Source organism: Anarhichas minor, unplaced genomic scaffold (genome assembly GCF_050575085.1).
Source record: "Anarhichas minor isolate MPS153535 unplaced genomic scaffold, ASM5057508v1 ptg000034l, whole genome shotgun sequence".
In the NCBI taxonomy this organism is placed as follows: domain Eukaryota; kingdom Metazoa; phylum Chordata; class Actinopteri; order Perciformes; family Anarhichadidae; genus Anarhichas; species Anarhichas minor.
In genome coordinates, this window is record NW_027466480.1 from 1,472,104 (window position 1) to 1,490,000 (window position 17,897).

At 41.2% G+C, this 17,897-nt stretch overlaps 1 protein-coding gene across 1 annotated transcript in view; it reads right to left on the minus strand.

Moving 5' to 3' along the window:
- LOC142965573 (uncharacterized) overlaps positions 1–16,807 on the minus strand; it is a gene marked incomplete at its 5' end in the record, with an annotated part of 75,479 nt that extends 58,672 nt beyond the window's left edge. The window contains 6 exons of the mRNA XM_076106564.1: positions 1,362–1,566; positions 7,392–7,584; positions 11,541–11,727; positions 11,934–12,011; positions 13,259–13,356; positions 16,575–16,807. Of these exons, the coding sequence (XP_075962679.1) occupies positions 1,362–1,566; positions 7,392–7,584; positions 11,541–11,727; positions 11,934–12,011; positions 13,259–13,356; positions 16,575–16,807 (994 nt within the window). The remainder of the gene's footprint in view (positions 1–1,361; positions 1,567–7,391; positions 7,585–11,540; positions 11,728–11,933; positions 12,012–13,258; positions 13,357–16,574) is intronic.
- Positions 16,808–17,897: the final 1,090 nt, after the last annotated feature.

The following is a 17,897-nucleotide window of genomic DNA, read 5'->3' on the forward strand; positions in this document are numbered from 1 at the left end:
CAAAACAGCTGTTTCAAAACGCTTTTCAAATTACAGTAATGTACTGTGTAAACTTCAAATACAGCGATCAATCGCTTACATGGATCGCAAAGCTTGGGACAATATAATTTCTATACAAATGCTGTAAATATAATTTGTTTATAGTAATCAAGTAGTCCACTAACAGAGTTAATTTTGTGTCCTTTCTTAAATAACAAAAATGTTTAAAACTATGGTAATAAAAAATAAAACAGTTTTTTCTATTTCTTAATTTCTTAACTTACTCCAATGATACTTTGTACACTTTCTGTGGTTTTCTTATCACCTGTCTCAAAAGCTCATTGTAAAGTAAACTTTTTTTTTTTACATCAGGCTCCATTGTATTCACCGTATTACGGAAGCCTTAATTCTCTAAGACCCTGAGAAGGCGCATATATTTGCAAATGAAATTAAGTATTGGCGGAGTTATTTTGGTTGCACAAGTTGAGATTGGTCGTTAAACGTTAGCTCTTCCTGTTCCATTAGCTGGTGTCTTGCTAAGTGTGCTCTCAGATCTGTTGTGCTCCCAGAGTATTCGATTTTTGCAATGGTACATTTTGTAAAAGGCATGGCTCTTGACGAACATTAGCTCTCACACAAACACTGTAGCCAGTCTATCTCTATGGGATTCAGCCATGGGTGGTAACGTTACTGGTCAGCTAGGTTTGCTAATGCTAACGTTAGCGGTTTGCCGTCACGCTACTTCCCGTTTCAGTTTACGTTTTTTTGCGTGGAACAGTCAAAATCACTGAAGATAAATTACAACACTGCAATCTAGCGGTCGGGGGTTTAAACAACACAAAATGAAGACACAAATCTTTAAATGTAAATTGATACAATCTATTTTGAGAATAGAATCTCAGTATCTCCAAACATATCGCGTTCCTCAAGTGTATCAATATTTTCTTAGACCTCTAGGGAATATAGGACAAGTCACATATGATGCATGTGTCTAGTGTTGTGGTGATCTGAATATAAATGTAAATTTATAAACTATAAATATACACCTCCTGGTAACCTCTGGTGTCGCGTATTAAAATAAAGCTGATACACATGATAAAGCTTTGTATTGTGAGGTGAAAACTGTGAATTTACCCAAAATAAGTCTTGTATTAAAAACTGTGTACACACACAACTGGAGTACAGTTGAACCACAAATTAGCTTGAAAAAATGTAACCGAAATGAAATGAATATCTAAACCTAACCCTAACAACTAAGATTAAATTTCACTTTCACATAAGTACTTTAGATAATATGATTGAACTGAGAATCGGACTCTAACAATCCTATGTGCAGGTGTGTGTGAACTCCAGAAAACTGTGTGAACTCGCTGCCGGCTCACCTTTTCCTCCCTGTGCAGGTGGATACGCCTCCTCAGCTCCTCCACCTCCCCCTGTATCTCTGCCCCCCCACCCCTCCTCTGACGGAGGGCCGGGAATGTTAGGTTGTAGGTACCGAGGTTTGCGTGGTGCTGGAACACTCGGCCCCCCGGGTAAAAGTGCGGCTGCTCCTTTGGTTCCGCATGGACACTTGGGAAAGTCTCGTACCTGCATTGACACAAGATATGTTTGTCTGAGAAACATTTACAACACAAACTGCTTTAATAGTTGTTTTTCTTTTTGTGACACACATTTGAACTCTTTCAATCATGTTGAAAAAGTACATAAACAAGTAATTTATCTCTGAGATTCTTATCTCTTCTTACCCGAGTCAAAGTACGGACAAATGATTCAAATGAACAAAATAAGGAGTAGCCAAAATTAATTTATAAAAAATAAATAAAGTTAATATCTAAAAAGTCCAGCAAGGTCAAACAAATGCACAACTAAACCCTGTAATCCGACAAGCGCAAAACACTCAGCCGATTTGCTGCACACAGCCCTGTATGGTGGATGACATCACATCACTCATTGCAGACTTTTTTTTCTTTTTTTAACCACGCCCTCCCCAGATCCACCCACCACCCTAAGCAAGGATCAGATGAGCTGCCAGTCAGTTGCTCTGACGCTCATTGTTCTGGGGGCACCACCCAGTCCGGCCCGAGCCACCACGGAGGAGCTGCATAGGGAGACAACATGCTAAGTGGGTGTTTGATGCGGTGACTGTTTAACCGGCACACACCTATACACACACACACCCTCACACAGCGCACTTCATCAGGTAGTAACTGTCAAAAGACACCACCCCACAGTGACACAAACGCACAGAGATTCCCAGACAGCGTTTTGCTTGAAAACCAGTTTTTCTTCATAGTGAGAGCATTGGATTGTCATGTCTGCCAACTTGGTCCTTAACTGATTAACACATATAGAGGATCATTGTTGCCGCAGATTTCAGCTTCAGTATTTACTGTTTTGGTTCACTGCTCTCATGGCGTGGTTTCGAGAGACATAGCTCCGATAAACCGAGTGTTCACTTCCTGCTCGGCAGCCAACGGCAGACGGACACAGTTAGAGACCAGCCAGTGACTATAGTAGAGCATTTACCAGCAACGGGATAATTTGGTTTGGAGTGGTGTTTGTGTCCACCTGATGAAAGTGCGATATCAATAATAATAATAATAATAATACATTTTATTTGTATTGCGCTTTAAGGCAATTTTGTGATGGCCTATTAGTGCCACTGCTATGCATAAAGATACCTGTTATCTTGCATACAATACTGAACTATTAAAATAATGGACAGATTCATGTTTGGGGAAAGTTAAAAAAAAAAAAGAAAAAAAAAAAAAAAAGAATTTTAAATGAAGAATTGTCTAATCAACCAAAAATTTCAGGACCCCCTGCAGTACCACCTAGGGGTGGATGAACACAATAATATAAACACCTGTACAACATAATGCACTCCAGTTTGGCAGCCTTGATGACGTTTGGGTTTGGGTATTGTTTTGATCGACCCCACCCTATCAAAAGTTAAGAAATTAAAAAGTTATACATTTCTGATTGGGTGGGCAGCCTACAGCCCACCTCCAAATTCTCCCACCACTGACCCCCTTTTCTTGACGCAGAGAGCTCTGTAGAGGACCCGTCCACTGCACAGAGTGTCTGTAGGAGCATTAGACATAGTTTTTCTTGGAAGAATAGTTAGTGGATGCTGTGCTGCAAGTAGAAGCTCATAGTTTCACCTACATTACGTTCCAGTCACGTACTTTATCCAAAGCGACAGACAACACTTGCTGTGCGATGAATCTTTTTTTTTTTAAGACTATAAGCAAGCCCAGTGCTGCTTTTTCCTCTAGCGATGCTGCTGCTAGGACATCAGAGGCTCCATCTACTGCCCCTTTATTCTCCACACTGTCACATGACCGAAGTCATGACCACATGTTTTGTATTGTACTCAAAGGCAAATGGTGAAAACAGAAACAATAAAAGCAATGATAATATAAACAAGGCAGAGAGATGGCATTATAACAGTAACAAACTAAACAAAAACATTCATAACTAGCATCACAGGTTAAAAGCAGATTTAAATAGGTGAGTTTTAAGTGCAGTTTTGAAAATGGCGAGAGAATATCTGAGGTGCTGGGGGAGGGAGTTCCAGAGGGAGGGGCAGCAATGGAGAAGGCCCTGTACCCCCAGGGTCCGATATGTGGACAGAGTATCAGGGGTAATGAGGTTGGCGTCGGTGGATCTGAGGTTGCGGGGTGGGAGCGTGTTGGTGCAGGAGGTGCGAAAGGTATGAAGGGGCTTAGGGTTGTGGACGGCTTTGTATGTGATGAGGCAAATTTTGAACTGTATTCTTTGCTGTATGGGAAGCCAGTGGAGGTTTTGAAGTTTTGAGTTTTAACTCTCCTTTTAGCTCTGTTTTTGGTCTCCACCGACCCCTGAGGGAAATGTTTGGCTCTCCAGCTACTAAATGGTCCACTTTGTTCACCAGCGAGTCGGCGAATTAGATGAGAGTGGTAAGACTGGGGTACATGTAGGGCCGGGTACAGAAACCTGGGAATCAAACGGGCACCGGTGCTAAATTATTAAAGACTGAAGTATTAATAAGCTCCGAAATTATCGGTTCTTTTAGCGGTGCTTATTAACGTTTCGGTTTAATGCACTACCACGCCGCGGCCTCTAACCCCTGTTCTCTGTGTCGCGGTCGAGCCAGAGAAGAGAGGTCGCGGTGGAGACGGTGAAGTGAAGATAACTGCGACAGCGACGCTCGTTACTGTGAGAGCACTAAAACCGTTGTGACTAAACAGCCGACAATTCATCAATACATCTGTTCAACAAGCATAAACATGACGCGAACTTGTAGAAAAGACATACGCAGTCTCTCATCCACTCACGCCGTGTTTACACAACCACGGAGCGCTAGCTCGGCAATTAGTGAAACAAGCTAAGACAAAAGCTGTCTATATATAATCTACTTGTTTAGCTTAGTTTGCCGCGTATCTTATAATTATTGTAAATTTATCTGCCGACTGAGACAAAGAAGCCCCTCTCTTCTATCAGCTGTGCCATAATTTATCTTATTAACATTTCAGATTCGTTTCCGGTAAAATATAAATTACTTTATATAGTGACTGCAAATATTTCATTATATTTAAACTAGAAATTAATTCTAATCCTGTTGTCCCTCTTTTTTTTTTTTATAAATGTCTTTTATAGCAATTATTTAGTAATAGAAAAAGAACCGATAACAGTGTGGATAAAGAACCGAACTGATAAGGAGTACCGATAAGAGTTGTAGTATTAATAAAATCCTAACAATACCCATCCCTAGGTACATGTGCCATGAAAATTCTCTGCAGAAGTCCCCCCTAAAGCCTTAAAACCTGAACCCTCAGGGACTTAACTGACGTTACTTGTTGAATGGTTATGTGAGACTGCCGACTGGGATTGGGACATACATGACTCAGAACCAACACGCCTCCCCTCGCCGTCTGTGTTTATGTCTCCCTCAGTAACCAGCAGCTGTGTACTGTAGAACACCATTGTTCTACGACTCTCCTCCCTCTATTCATCTGTCCCCCCCTTTTTCCCTTTTCCCTCCCCAGAGAATGGACGGGCTGACTCAATTACTGTGATGTCATCAGTGTGAGACAACAAATGTAAAAAAGGAGGGGCGAGCAGGCGGCACAGTACTTTCTTCAGTGTGCGAGGAAGTGAGTCTCCGCTACAGCACACACACACACACACACACACACACACACACACACACACACACACACACACACACACACACACACACACACACACACACACACACACACACACACACACACACACACACACACACACACACACACACACACACACACACACACACACACACACACACACACACACAGAGAGAGAGAGAGAGACCTTTGACCACCAAACTCAAATCAGTTCATCCTTGATCCTTAATATTTGTGCAAAAATGTATAGACATTCCTGACAACCCGAAAACATAATGCTTTAAAAAAAGTTGACCAGCTGTCAACTGGTGAAGCCAGCGTGAAACAAACACGAGTTAAATATAGTTGAGTATTAAGAGGCTAACCCTACTGTATTTGTTATTGATTTCAAATGGGCCAAGATCCCCAAATTAAATGCAACATGGTGAGAGTCATGATAAGGGACTTAGGTCATGTGACAGTGTGGAGAATAAAGGGGCAGTAGATGGAGCCTCTGATGTCCTAGCAGCAGCATCGCTAGAGGAAAAAGCAGCACTGGGCTTGCTTATAGTCTTAAAAAAAAAAAGATTCATCGCACAGCAAGTGTTGTCTGTCGCTTTGGATAAAGTACGTGACTGGAACGTAATGTAGGTGAAACTATGAGCTTCTACTTGCAGCACAGCATCCACTAACTATTCTTCCAAGAAAAACTATGTCTAATGCTCCTATAGACACTCTGTGCAGTGGACGGGTCCTCTACAGAGCTCTCTGCGTCAAAAAAAGGGGGTCAGCGGTGGGAGAATTTGGAGGTGGGCTGTAGGCTGCCCACCCAATCAGAAATGTATAACTTTTTAATTTCTTAACTTTTGATAGGGTGGGGTCGATCAAAACAATACCCAAACGTCATTAAGGCTGCCAAACTGGAGTGCATTATGTTGTACAGGTGTTTATATTATTGTGTTCATCCACCCCTAGGTGGTACTGCAGGGGGTCCTGAAATTTTTGGTTGATTAGACAATTCTTCATTTAAAATTCTTTATTTTTTTTCTTTTCTTTTTTTTTTTTTAACTTTCCCCAAACATGAATCTGTCCATTATTTTAATAGTTCAGTATTGTATGCAAGATAACAGGTATCTTTTTGCATAGCAGTGGCACTAATAGGCCATCACTCATTTTTGTTTTCACATTTATGTTTAAAATAAAAACATCAATTTGAATAGCTTGTATGCATGATTATCATGAAATTGACAGACAATGTTGACAAGGTATGTTTATAAATGGCAGTGGCACGGCCATCCTACTCACTGTACCTTACACATGTTTAAAATAAAAACATGAATATATGAACCTGTGTATTATTTGAATAGCTTAGTATTGAATGCACAATAACAAGGTATGTTTATACATGGCACTAGGCCCAGTTTACCCCTGCTATAGAGTGTTCTCCATCTGTAGAGTATTGTCTGTCTGATGAACGAGGTGCTTTGCAACAACTGTTCTGTCTAATGTGAAGCCAATGTGGAAGTTTCTTAAAACGTGCATTCTCTCTACTGACCAGCAGGGGGCGAACTCCTCCGGTTGCAAAAAGAAGTCCGATTGTATAGAAGTCTATGAGAAAATGACTACTTGATTTATTCCCTCAGTAAACATTGTAAACGTGAGTTTATGGTCTCAATCTCTAGTTTCAAGTCGACTTCAATACAGCATGATGTTCATTTAGTAAATGATGGACCATTTAGAGTCAAATAGACCGCAGAGTATGCTTTAGGATGGGCTTACTGTGATTGACAGGTTGCTGCCGCTACCATATACCATAAACATCGTCTCTTCCGCATTCCAAATATGGAAACTTTCGTTAATTGGTCGCAAAAAAAAAACATGGCGACGGCAAAATTGCTGAACTTGAGGCTTCATAACTGCAGTCCACAAACCAACGGGTGACATCACTGACCACGTCCACTTCTTATATACAGTCTATGCTACACAGCAGACAGTTCTGGGTACATTGTTTGGTTCCAAAATGACCATTTTGTCCCTCCATCAGGACGTTTAATCAAGATACACAACAGCTACAGTCATGCACTTTAGATGTTTTTATTGTCTTGATATTTATTTTTTTGTCTTTTTTATATACTTTAGCAACTTTTCCCTTGAGCTCAGTGACAGGTTTTCTTTTTCCACAATAAACCGAATGCCATCCTCATATTCAAATAACATTTTGTCAAAACAAACGTTAACTCAATAGCTCCGTTTGTTAACTTGTAGTGTAAAAGTACTCACTGCATGAAGAGCTCTGCCAGCTGCCGATGTCCTCTGCTCTCTGCCTGTCGTGCTGCAGTCAGGCCCTGAGCGTTGGGCCTCCTCATCGCCTCCCTGGCTCCCGGTTGCTGCAGGAGGAACGCCGCCACCGTCCTCAGACCGTGGCTGGCTGCCAAGTGCAGCAGGCTGGAGAGCTGCTGGCACTGAGACGCGGCTGGAGAGGAAGGAAGAAAGAAAACACTGAGGGGGGTGGACTCAACTGATGAGACGGAGCGGAGCGAGGTGGACACCTCCTGGTGGAGAGAGAGATGTGACAGCAGGTTTACACTGACAGATATTAGTCTTTATTCAAAACTTGGGTATCAGCCAGTCATGGCTCCGGGTTTCGGAGAAAGTTTAATTGAAATTCTGTGATATTTTCTTATTTGCTCTACACTATTTTCACAAATAAATCCCAGCATTCAAAGCCCAAAGTGTCCCGTTATCAGCTTTTACTGTTGATTTTTTACCAGCCTAAAAACAAATGTCTTTTACCACATTTTGAGGGGTTCTGAATCAATTATTTTTATGGTATTTTAATTGTATTATCTAAAAACCCATTAGTGACAAAAAAGTACCAGTCTGGTGTGTTGCATCAAAATCTGCCAAATGTGACCGATCAACATTCCATAAAGTTTTCAGTTGTTCTCAGTCCGTTGATTGCGCAATGCAAAATGCTGCAGCTGATACTGCATCATCACTTACTGTATGCACCTAACAATAAACAAATGCAATATAAAGACAGTCGTAGGCCTTTACTGTGAAACCTATAGCGTTGGCACCAATTGTCAGAGTTAGCGAACAACTTGACTCAATGTCTTTTGTGGAGCAAATGGATTTTATCATGTATTTAACAAACTCGATAAAGAACAGACAACATTTTTAACAACTGGAAGAATATATATATATATATATACTGTATATACAGGTGCTGGTCATATAATTAGAATATCATCAAAAAGTTGATTTATTTCACTAATTCCATTCAAAAAGTGAAACTTGTCCATTATATTCATTCATTACACACAGACTGATATATTTCAAATGTTTATTTCTTTTAATTTTGATGATTATAACTGACAACTAAGGAAAATCCCAAATTCAGTATCTCAGAAAATTAGAATATTACTTAAGACCAATACAAAGAAAGGATTTTTAGAAATCTTGGCCAACTGAAAAGTATGAGCATGTACAGCACTCAATACTTAGTTGGGGCTCCTTTTGCCTGAATTACTGCAGCAATGCGGCGTGGAGTCGATCAGTCTGTGGCACTGCTCAGGTGTTATGAGAGCCCAGGTTGCTCTGATAGTGGCCTTCAGCTCTTCTGCATTGTTGGGTCTGGCATTTCGCATCATCCTCTTCACAATACCCCATAGATTTTCTATGGGGTTAAGGTCAGGCGAGTTTACTGGCCAATTAAGAACAGGGATACCATGGTCCTTAAACCAGGTACTGGTTGCTTTGGCACTGTGTGCAGGTGCCAAGTCCTGTTGGAAAATGAAATCTGCATCTCCATAAAGTTGGTCAGCAGCAGGAAGCATGAAGTGCTCTAAAACTTCCTGGTATACGGCTGCGTTGACCTTGGACCTCAGAAAACACAGTGGACCAACACCAGCAGATGCCATGGCACCCCAAACCATCACTGACTGTGGAAACTTTACACTGGACCTCAAGCAACGTGGATTGTGTGTCTCTCCTCTCTTCCTCCAGACTCTGGGACCCTGATTTCCAAAGGAAATGCAAAATTTACTTTCATCAGAGAACATAACTTTGGACCACTCAGCAGCAGTCCAGTCCTTTTTGTCTTTAGCCCAGGCGAGACGCTTCTGACGCTGTCTGTTGTTCAAGAGTGGCTTGACACAAGGAATGCGACAGCTGAAACCCATGTCTTGCATACGTCTGTGCGTAGTGGTTCTTGAAGCACTGACTCCAGCTGCAGTCCACTCTTTCTGAATCTCCCCCACATTTTTGAATCAGTTTTGTTTCACAATCCTCTCCAGGGTGCGGTTATCCCTATTGCTTGTACACTTTTTTCTACCACATCTTTTCCTTCCCTTCGCCTCTCTATTAATGTGCTTGGACACAGAGCTCTGTGAACAGCCAGCCTCTTTTGCAATGACCTTTTGTGTCTTGCCCTCCTTGTGCAAGGTGTCAATGGTCGTCTTTTGGACAACTGTCAAGTCAGCAGTCTTCCCCATGATTGTGTAGCCTACAGAACTAGACTGAGAGACCATTGCAGGTGTTTTGAGTTAATTAGCTGATTAGAGTGTGGCACCAGGTGTCTTCAATATTGAACCTTTTCACAATATTCTAATTTTCTGAGATACTGAATTTGGGATTTTCCTTAGTTGTCAGTTATAATCATCAAAATTAAAAGAAATAAACATTTGAAATATATCAGTCTGTGTGTAATGAACGAATATAATAGACAAGTTTCACTTTTTGAATGGAATTAGTGAAATAAATCAACTTTTTGATGATATTCTAAATATATGACCAGCACCTGTATCTGTGTGTGTGTGTGTGTGTGTGTGTGTGTGTGTGTGTGTGTGTGCGTGCGTGTGTATGCATGTATATATATATATATAAATAAATAAAACAGATTGCAGAGCATCAGGTCAGTTTTTAGTTTGTGAGAAAAGATGAAGCCATGCTCAGGTTAAACGGCTACGTGAAGAGCATGCAGAAGCGTGGGTTGACTCCGAGTGAAGCCTTTTCCCTCAGCCGTCCTGTAGACATACAGAGGACAGCTAATCAGTGTTTATCTGATGTTGGGTTGACACATTATAACAACCTCCTGAACATCGTTGACGTGCCTGCAAAAAGCTGTTGGTGTCCAAGCATCTCCACTTCTAGCCAAGGGAGTAGAATTTGGTGGGGAAGGTCGGGAAACATCCTTACCAACATCCATTGACACCCAACTTGTCCCTGGCAATAGTTTTATTAGTGTTAGTTCATTAGCGAGAGAATAAGACCAACCAAAAGGCAGAACTCAAGTTTGTCAACTATGACGAAGTATCACAGCCACTGTTCTCAAAAAATATCTTGGATTTACGGAAGTAAGTCTTAATATTATATTTTGAGACCAGCAGCTCTGTCACACTTTGTTTCCTGACTTTAGATATGGCTGCAGACTAGGAGATGACATTTCAGCACCTTACAAGCAGGAAATAGAAGCCTAATGCCGCCACTGTTTTGGATCCAGCAGCCCCGGCACACTTGACTTCACGTGTAGCCACTTAGCCTCTGTCTAACAGCTGCACGGTCCAGACCAAGGAAGGATGATTGGTGTAGATGTGGTGATCACATTTGTCGACTCAAAGCGACAGATCAGTTTGACTGCTGATCTGTTTCGTAAAATTAGTTTACAATGTCAGTAGGGAGGAAATAAACAGTTTTACCCAATAATTCCCATGCCCACATGAATGCCATGTTTATGATCTTGTGATTTTTCCCCCCTGAATTTAAGCTGTCGATTTGAAATGTAGGTGAACACTTTTTATCATATAAAAGACAAATATGCATCTATTTTCAGAAGAGGATAAAACTGTTTTTGGACATATTTGTGGAAACAATGTCTCAACTTCAGGTGCGCAAAACACCTTGAGTTAAGATTTTCCTTTAAGTGAGAGTTAAGGTTTTCTTTTTACTTCCAATAGATATTTTAGGTTTTCTCCTAATCTTGGTCTTAAACATAAGCAAGCCCTGAAAGTTAGGGAAACAGTTGGACAAAAGACCTTAAAACTAAACGTGCCTCTCAGGCTATCTTAACCACAACATGGCAGAGTTTATGGTGATGAATGAAGAAGATTAACACATCCAGGGAGGAGTGCTCCATGACCGGGAGACATTCAGTGTTCAAGGTGGGACAATTAGCTGCTAGGTTTCTATTCCTCTTGCTGAGTGGAAGCTAGTTAGCCTAGCTCGCCAATGGAGCGGAAGCAGTCTCTCTTTCATGGCTCTTTCAGAGAGCGGACATGCGGATTGAGCGAACAGGCAACAGCGGTGGCCCAGCTGGTGCCTGTTAGGCTGCTGAACTTAAAGTGATAAAACATACACTGCATGTAAATGAACCCGAATGCTAACTAACAGTGCCGACTTGTTTTGTTGGTTCGTGGCCGTCTAACTCACCGGTGCGGCGGTCCGGCAGTGTGGAGCCCTCCGCGCTTGTGTCCATGTGCGTCTCTGTGCCACTGTGTGAGTCTGTGACAGCCATCTGTCCGTCAACACCCAGTCCGGTCCTCTGGTGGGGCAGGGTGAGGTGTTTCAGGGCCAGGGCCAGGCTCTGATCCAACCGCTCACACTCTTTCAACGGAATCTGACACACAAACAAAATAAAGGCTGGTCGGACATTTTAATTTCATTTAAATCCAATATGAACAATACCAAAACAAATGTCTATGGTAATCAATATATCAGCATGAAAAACTTAACTGATCGTGTGTAGACCTCGGCTAAAAAAAATATACATATATATGGAAGTGAGTCAACATTTCAGAGCCCTCAAGGTCTTTCCCAACTTACCTGCTCATCGTCCAATAGCAATGCTTCCTGTGGGGCAATGTTGTCGAGTAGGAAGTGGGCCATGTCGAGAGCCAAGTCCTACACACAACACACACAATACTGCCATCATTATTTTGAGGGACTCAAAGCCAAGTTTTTTACTGTTTAAAAATAGTTCCATCTACTTTTCATTGCGTGCCATTCTTGAACACGATGTAAATGTAAAAACATTATTACCAATTATTGGAAAAGAGAAAAATTTGATTTTTATGTACTCGCGGCAAAGAAATGTTGATGTGCTTGAGGTCACCTAGAAATTGAATGAGGCACATAATATTCCATATTCATAAATACAGAATAGACGTCACACATTTTTACTAGAGGACAAGGCCATTATCTATGTTTAATAATAAATTTAAAAAATCTGATATATCAGCCAAAATAATTTATTTATTACTGACACATCTCATCTGCTTCTAATGAAACATATCTTTGTCTTCTGTCATTTCTTGTATAAAAGTCAACATAAATACTGGCCATTTTATTAGGTAAACCATTCTCATGCAGGGTAAGATCCCCATCCCTGTAATTTTTCCCCCGGAGCAGCCCGAATTCTTGACGTTGTGTTTTCAACAAGGTGCTGGAAACATTCCTGAGAGATTCTGCTCCATGTTGGCATGATAGTGTCACATACCATTAGGACAGCAGACAGCATGATTTGCTGACACAAGACAGGATGGATCCATGGATTCATTTTGTTTACGCAAAATTCTGACCCTACCATCTTTACGTGGCCGCAGAAATCTAGATTAGTTTCACCAGATGACATTTTCCCATCTTCTACCGTCCGGTCTTGGTCCTGTACTTGCTGGAGCCTCAGTTTCCTGTTCTTAGCTGCAGTAGTGGAACCCACTGGGGCCTTCTGCTCCTGTAGTCCGTCCAATTTACTTTTGCTGAAGTACGTTAAACTTTCATTCTTTCTAATGTCCATCAGGGGGCGACTCCTCTGGTTGTATAGAAGTCTATGAGAAAACGACTACTTCTCACTTGATTTATTAACTCAGTAAATATTGTAAACAGGAGTTTATGGTCTTAATCTCTAGTTTCGAGTCTTCTTGAATACAGCACCATAAAGCAGGGTATGCTTTTAGGCGGGGCTACCTTGTGATTGACAGGCCGATACCAGAGCCGTGTACAGTGTCTGAATTGTAACAGAATTATTTTCATCCAGCAAAGACAACCTCAGGTGGAATAAAAAATACTTTACATATCATTTCTGTTTTTAGTTCTTGCGTCAGCTCTGTCCCAAAACGCACACATATTGCAAACACATATTGTGCCGTTACCTGAACGAAGCAGAAGGTCTCCTGTGAGTGTGTGCCGACTGGTCCACCGGGCCGGGCCCAACATAGTGTCACCGAGACCTGCTCACACACATCATGGGCTACACACACACACACACACACACACACACACACACACACACACACACACACACACACACACACACACACACACACACACACACACACACACACACACACACACACACACACACACACACACACACACACACACACACACACACACACACACACACACACACACACACACAGAGAGAGAGAGAGACCTTTGACCACCAAACTCAAATCAGTTCATCCTTGATCCTTAATATTTGTGCAAAAATGTATAGACATTCCTGACAACCCGAAAACATAATGCTTTAAAAAAAGTTGACCAGCTGTCAACTGGTGAAGCCAGCGTGAAACAAACACGAGTTAAATATAGTTGAGTATTAAGAGGCTAACCCTACTGTATTTGTTATTGATTTCAAATGGGCCAAGATCCCCAAATTAAATGCAACATGGTGAGAGTCATGATAAGGGACTTAGGTCATGTGACAGTGTGGAGAATAAAGGGGCAGTAGATGGAGCCTCTGATGTCCTAGCAGTAGCATCGCTAGAGGAAAAAGCAGCACTGGGCTTGCTTATAGTCTTAAAAAAAAAAAGATTCATCGCACAGCAAGTGTTGTCTGTCGCTTTGGATAAAGTACGTGACTGGAACGTAATGTAGGTGAAACTATGAGCTTCTACTTGCAGCACAGCATCACAGCACACACACACACACACTTTATCTGTATGTTAAAACATCCCATAAATATGAAAAGTAACTTTCAATAAATATCAATCATCGACACAGATGAATAAACACAAGTGCGCTCATAAAGCCTGAGGAACACTATGTTATTCTGTCATAGAAGTGAAGCGTGCGCGTACACACACACACACACGCTACTTAGAAACAATGAGCTGTGTGATTTGTCTGTTTACCTGCTGTATAAGCAGATGTCATACATAAAATTACTTTTCTATTTTAGTTTCTATTAGGCACTGGTGTTAGTATTACTTCTTATGAACTTTATCTTTTTACTCTTGTTTTTATTCCCATATTGTTGGTATTTACTTTTCCTATTTTAGTTCATTTATTTAACTAAATTGATCTTAGTCTTATTGCAATTCTATTTTGCACTGCTGTCAGTATTTTGGTACATTTATTCCTCTCTTTTTTATGTATGTTTATATGACTATAGTTTTTTTCTTATTCTTCTAAAGAATTTCAGTTAGGATTAATAAAGTTCTATGTATGTGTGTCTTGGGCCTTCACACATCAGTACAGTTTGAGTCGCCACAGAGATCCACAAACTTTAAGACAAAACGGACAACATTAAGGGAGCAGACAGTGATCCGAGTGCATAATTCTTGAAGGGCAACTTCAGTATTTTTCAGCTTGGACCCTTTGTTTTTGTGTCTAACTGACTAGTCGGGACAACGATATCTGAAATTGTTCCCGTATTGAGTAAGAGCGCTGCAGCCGCAAAACGAAAGTTCGAAATTCACATCACTTATGCAACTTGAGGGAGAAATTTGTGAAGCTGCGTCAGAGTCACCTGTCATCACTGACGCCCCGACGTTGTTGAATCGGAAATGGAGGGAATAAATATTGTCGCCGTCTTTGGGCACCCAGAGTTTTACGATAGTGACTCATTTTGTACAGAGACCCAACTTACTATGTGTTTAAATGTGTGTACAAGTCAAAAAAACGTTGCTGCCGTATCGCTTGGATGGCGTTATTTTGAATGTTGATGGAGGAGCTTAAATTTTACCATAGCCTAGCACTGATCGATCGGAACTCCACTCAGAAGACAAGCATTTTAAAAGATATTTGCTTGTCCTCTTGAGACAGACCTGACTAACAAGGATTTCAGACTTTCTACAAATTGCACCATTGTGTAGTTATTTCGGCATCCTTCTTATATCTTTATTGCAATTAAATCACAGCAAAGTCTGTTTATTTGGGTTCATACCACTGTGGTAAGCCAGCTAAAGTGTGGCTTGCTGGATACAGTGAATACAGCTTGTTGAAATTCACGCTGTTATAAACTCAGACAGGACGGCATTTGGTTTCCCATCATAGGGCTTTTTGGGAACAGGGATGACGGCTGTCTCCTTCCAAGCCCTAGCAAAGCTTGGCCAGCTTGGTTTTGTGCTTCGGCTCCCTTTTCAGTTCATTGTTTTTGTCTCCCTGTATAAGTGCTTTTTTTGTGGTTGAGATGGTGTTTCGGCCCTCTGGTGACCTGGTGTCATTGAGTGTGTTCGGTTCCCCTCACTTCTCTGGAAGTCAGTGAGCTCAGAACCGCCCCCTCAGCATTTCCACAGTCGTTATTCCAAACCTGAATGGTTTTTGACTTGATCTTGTGTGTTTTCAATTTTGGTAGCAGTAATATTAGATTATGGTCTGAGAAACCAATCCTTTAATCTGCCGAGGGCTGGTACCACAATCGCCTGTGTAAGAGTAACTACACCCAGGCTAATAATCCTGCTCGCACTGCCATCTGGAGGTTTCTACATGCTCTGTCACAACCACAACAGACCACACCCTGAGAACACCTACCTCACGTAATACTGGGTGAGGTGTTGAGTGAAATCCATCAGCTCATTATAAACTCCTGTTCAGACTATGACTAACAGATATGATGTTGTTGGAGACGCCTGGTGATGATCTGAATCTTGAGAGATGCAGTAGGTATTAAGGCGTGATATCCACCGAAGAGTTAATGCCATAGATCTAACCATGTGGAGAGGCATGATTCACTCCATCCATCCAACAATCTCTCCATACTTCTATCCATCAAACCATCAATTCCTACATCCCCCATCCATACATCTATCTCTCAATCCATCCATCTCTCCATCACTCTATCCAACTATCATCCATATATCTCTCCATCAAACCCTTCATCCCTCCATCCATTTTCTGCTGCTTATTCGGGGCCGGGTCAAATACATATAGAGTCATAATGATGTACTCATACACTTGAGCTGGTATTGGTATCCGCTTTATAGAGCAGCTAACCCGACTATTTCAACTATTTCAGACCAAAATACAAGAGTATTTGGGCCACTGTTGGGAATAAAGTTATAATGTTATGAGTTCTTAGCAAGAAAAGGGTAATTTATAAAATATTTGGAGAAAAACAGTTGCTGAAATTTTTGGAAGAAAGAAACGTCACACTACAGGATAGAGTAGGATAATGAACTTTTAAGACCTAATTTTAGGAGAGAAAAAAATAATAGTACAAGAGATTATGTGAGTGTGTTGTACCTGGACACACAGCATGCAGTGTGACGTGGCCGACTCGCAGTGTGCTGGTCAGATGTCTTTGGGTGGATCCTGAGAATAAAAGATAAAACTCTGCCTCCTCCTCTTTGTCCTCTTCTCCCTCGGCGCAACACACGTCTTCATCGTCGAGCTGAACGGTCAACACACACTCGCCCTGAAAGGACAGAGAGGCAATGAAATCAACTTTTATGCATTTACATAAACACACCTTCTTGCTAATGCAGATGGATCATGTTTAATTCATGCTATGCACTTTTTTTTTTTAAATGATGTGACTTCTTGTGTCTGACTGAAACTTGGTAGCTATCTAATAGTTATTTAACACTGAACCGAGCAAAATGATGACCGCGGGTCACCAACTAGAGCATGTGTGCAGGAAATATGGCTCAACTGTCCACGCACAATAATAATAATACATTTTATTTATAGAGCGCTTTTCAGAATACTCAGACACTTTACATTAAAATCATCATATAAAGAAAAAAAGCTATACAGCTATACAAGCCTATACAAAGATCATGTCAGGACCTCAGGAAGCTCTGAACAAATTCAAGGACTACCGTGCTTCTCTAAATCACGTCTGCCTGTGCTCTTCCCTCAAATCATTAATGAAAAAATAAAGTGTGAATTCAATCTACCACTTTTTCTGTGAACATCAGTTCATTGGTTGATGGAGATAAACGGTAGGTGGAGCCGATTCCCCAGTCGGAGCTAAATCGAAGCTTGGAAAAACCACGTGGTATAACATGACGGAAATATGACATTTGTTTGTTTAATGTATTAGTGTGAAGAATGTTTTATGTGCAAGCTCAAAACACACCGACAGCGACTCATGATTCACTCATGATCTACCTCAAAAAAGGTGCTACTTGCTACTGTTTGGAAACCAAAAATGTACATGGATGGCAACATAGTCTGGATCTCATGAGGCTCGAGCATGAGTGTGACCCATCGGTAATAATGGAGTGTAATAACTTAATTATATGCTTTTAAGACTGTTCCCAAAGCAAATATAAAAAATGCCAACAAAAAATTTGTCCAAAACAACGTGACAACATGCCAAGTTCAAGTTGGTTTGTTCATTTGGAATAGTGAAAGTGAGATAGAAAAAAAATATATACCGTATGATTTACACCAACTGAAAAACTCTATGTGTGGTTAAACGCTAAGAAATGAATGAAGTCATCTGTGGTGGGGCTGCGTGTGTGTGTGTATGTGTATGTGTCAGCATCACGAGGAGCTGGCCGTTGCATTGAGGTCAGCGTGCGTGTTACTCTCCCTGCAGTAGCTCGGTGCTGTGTGATG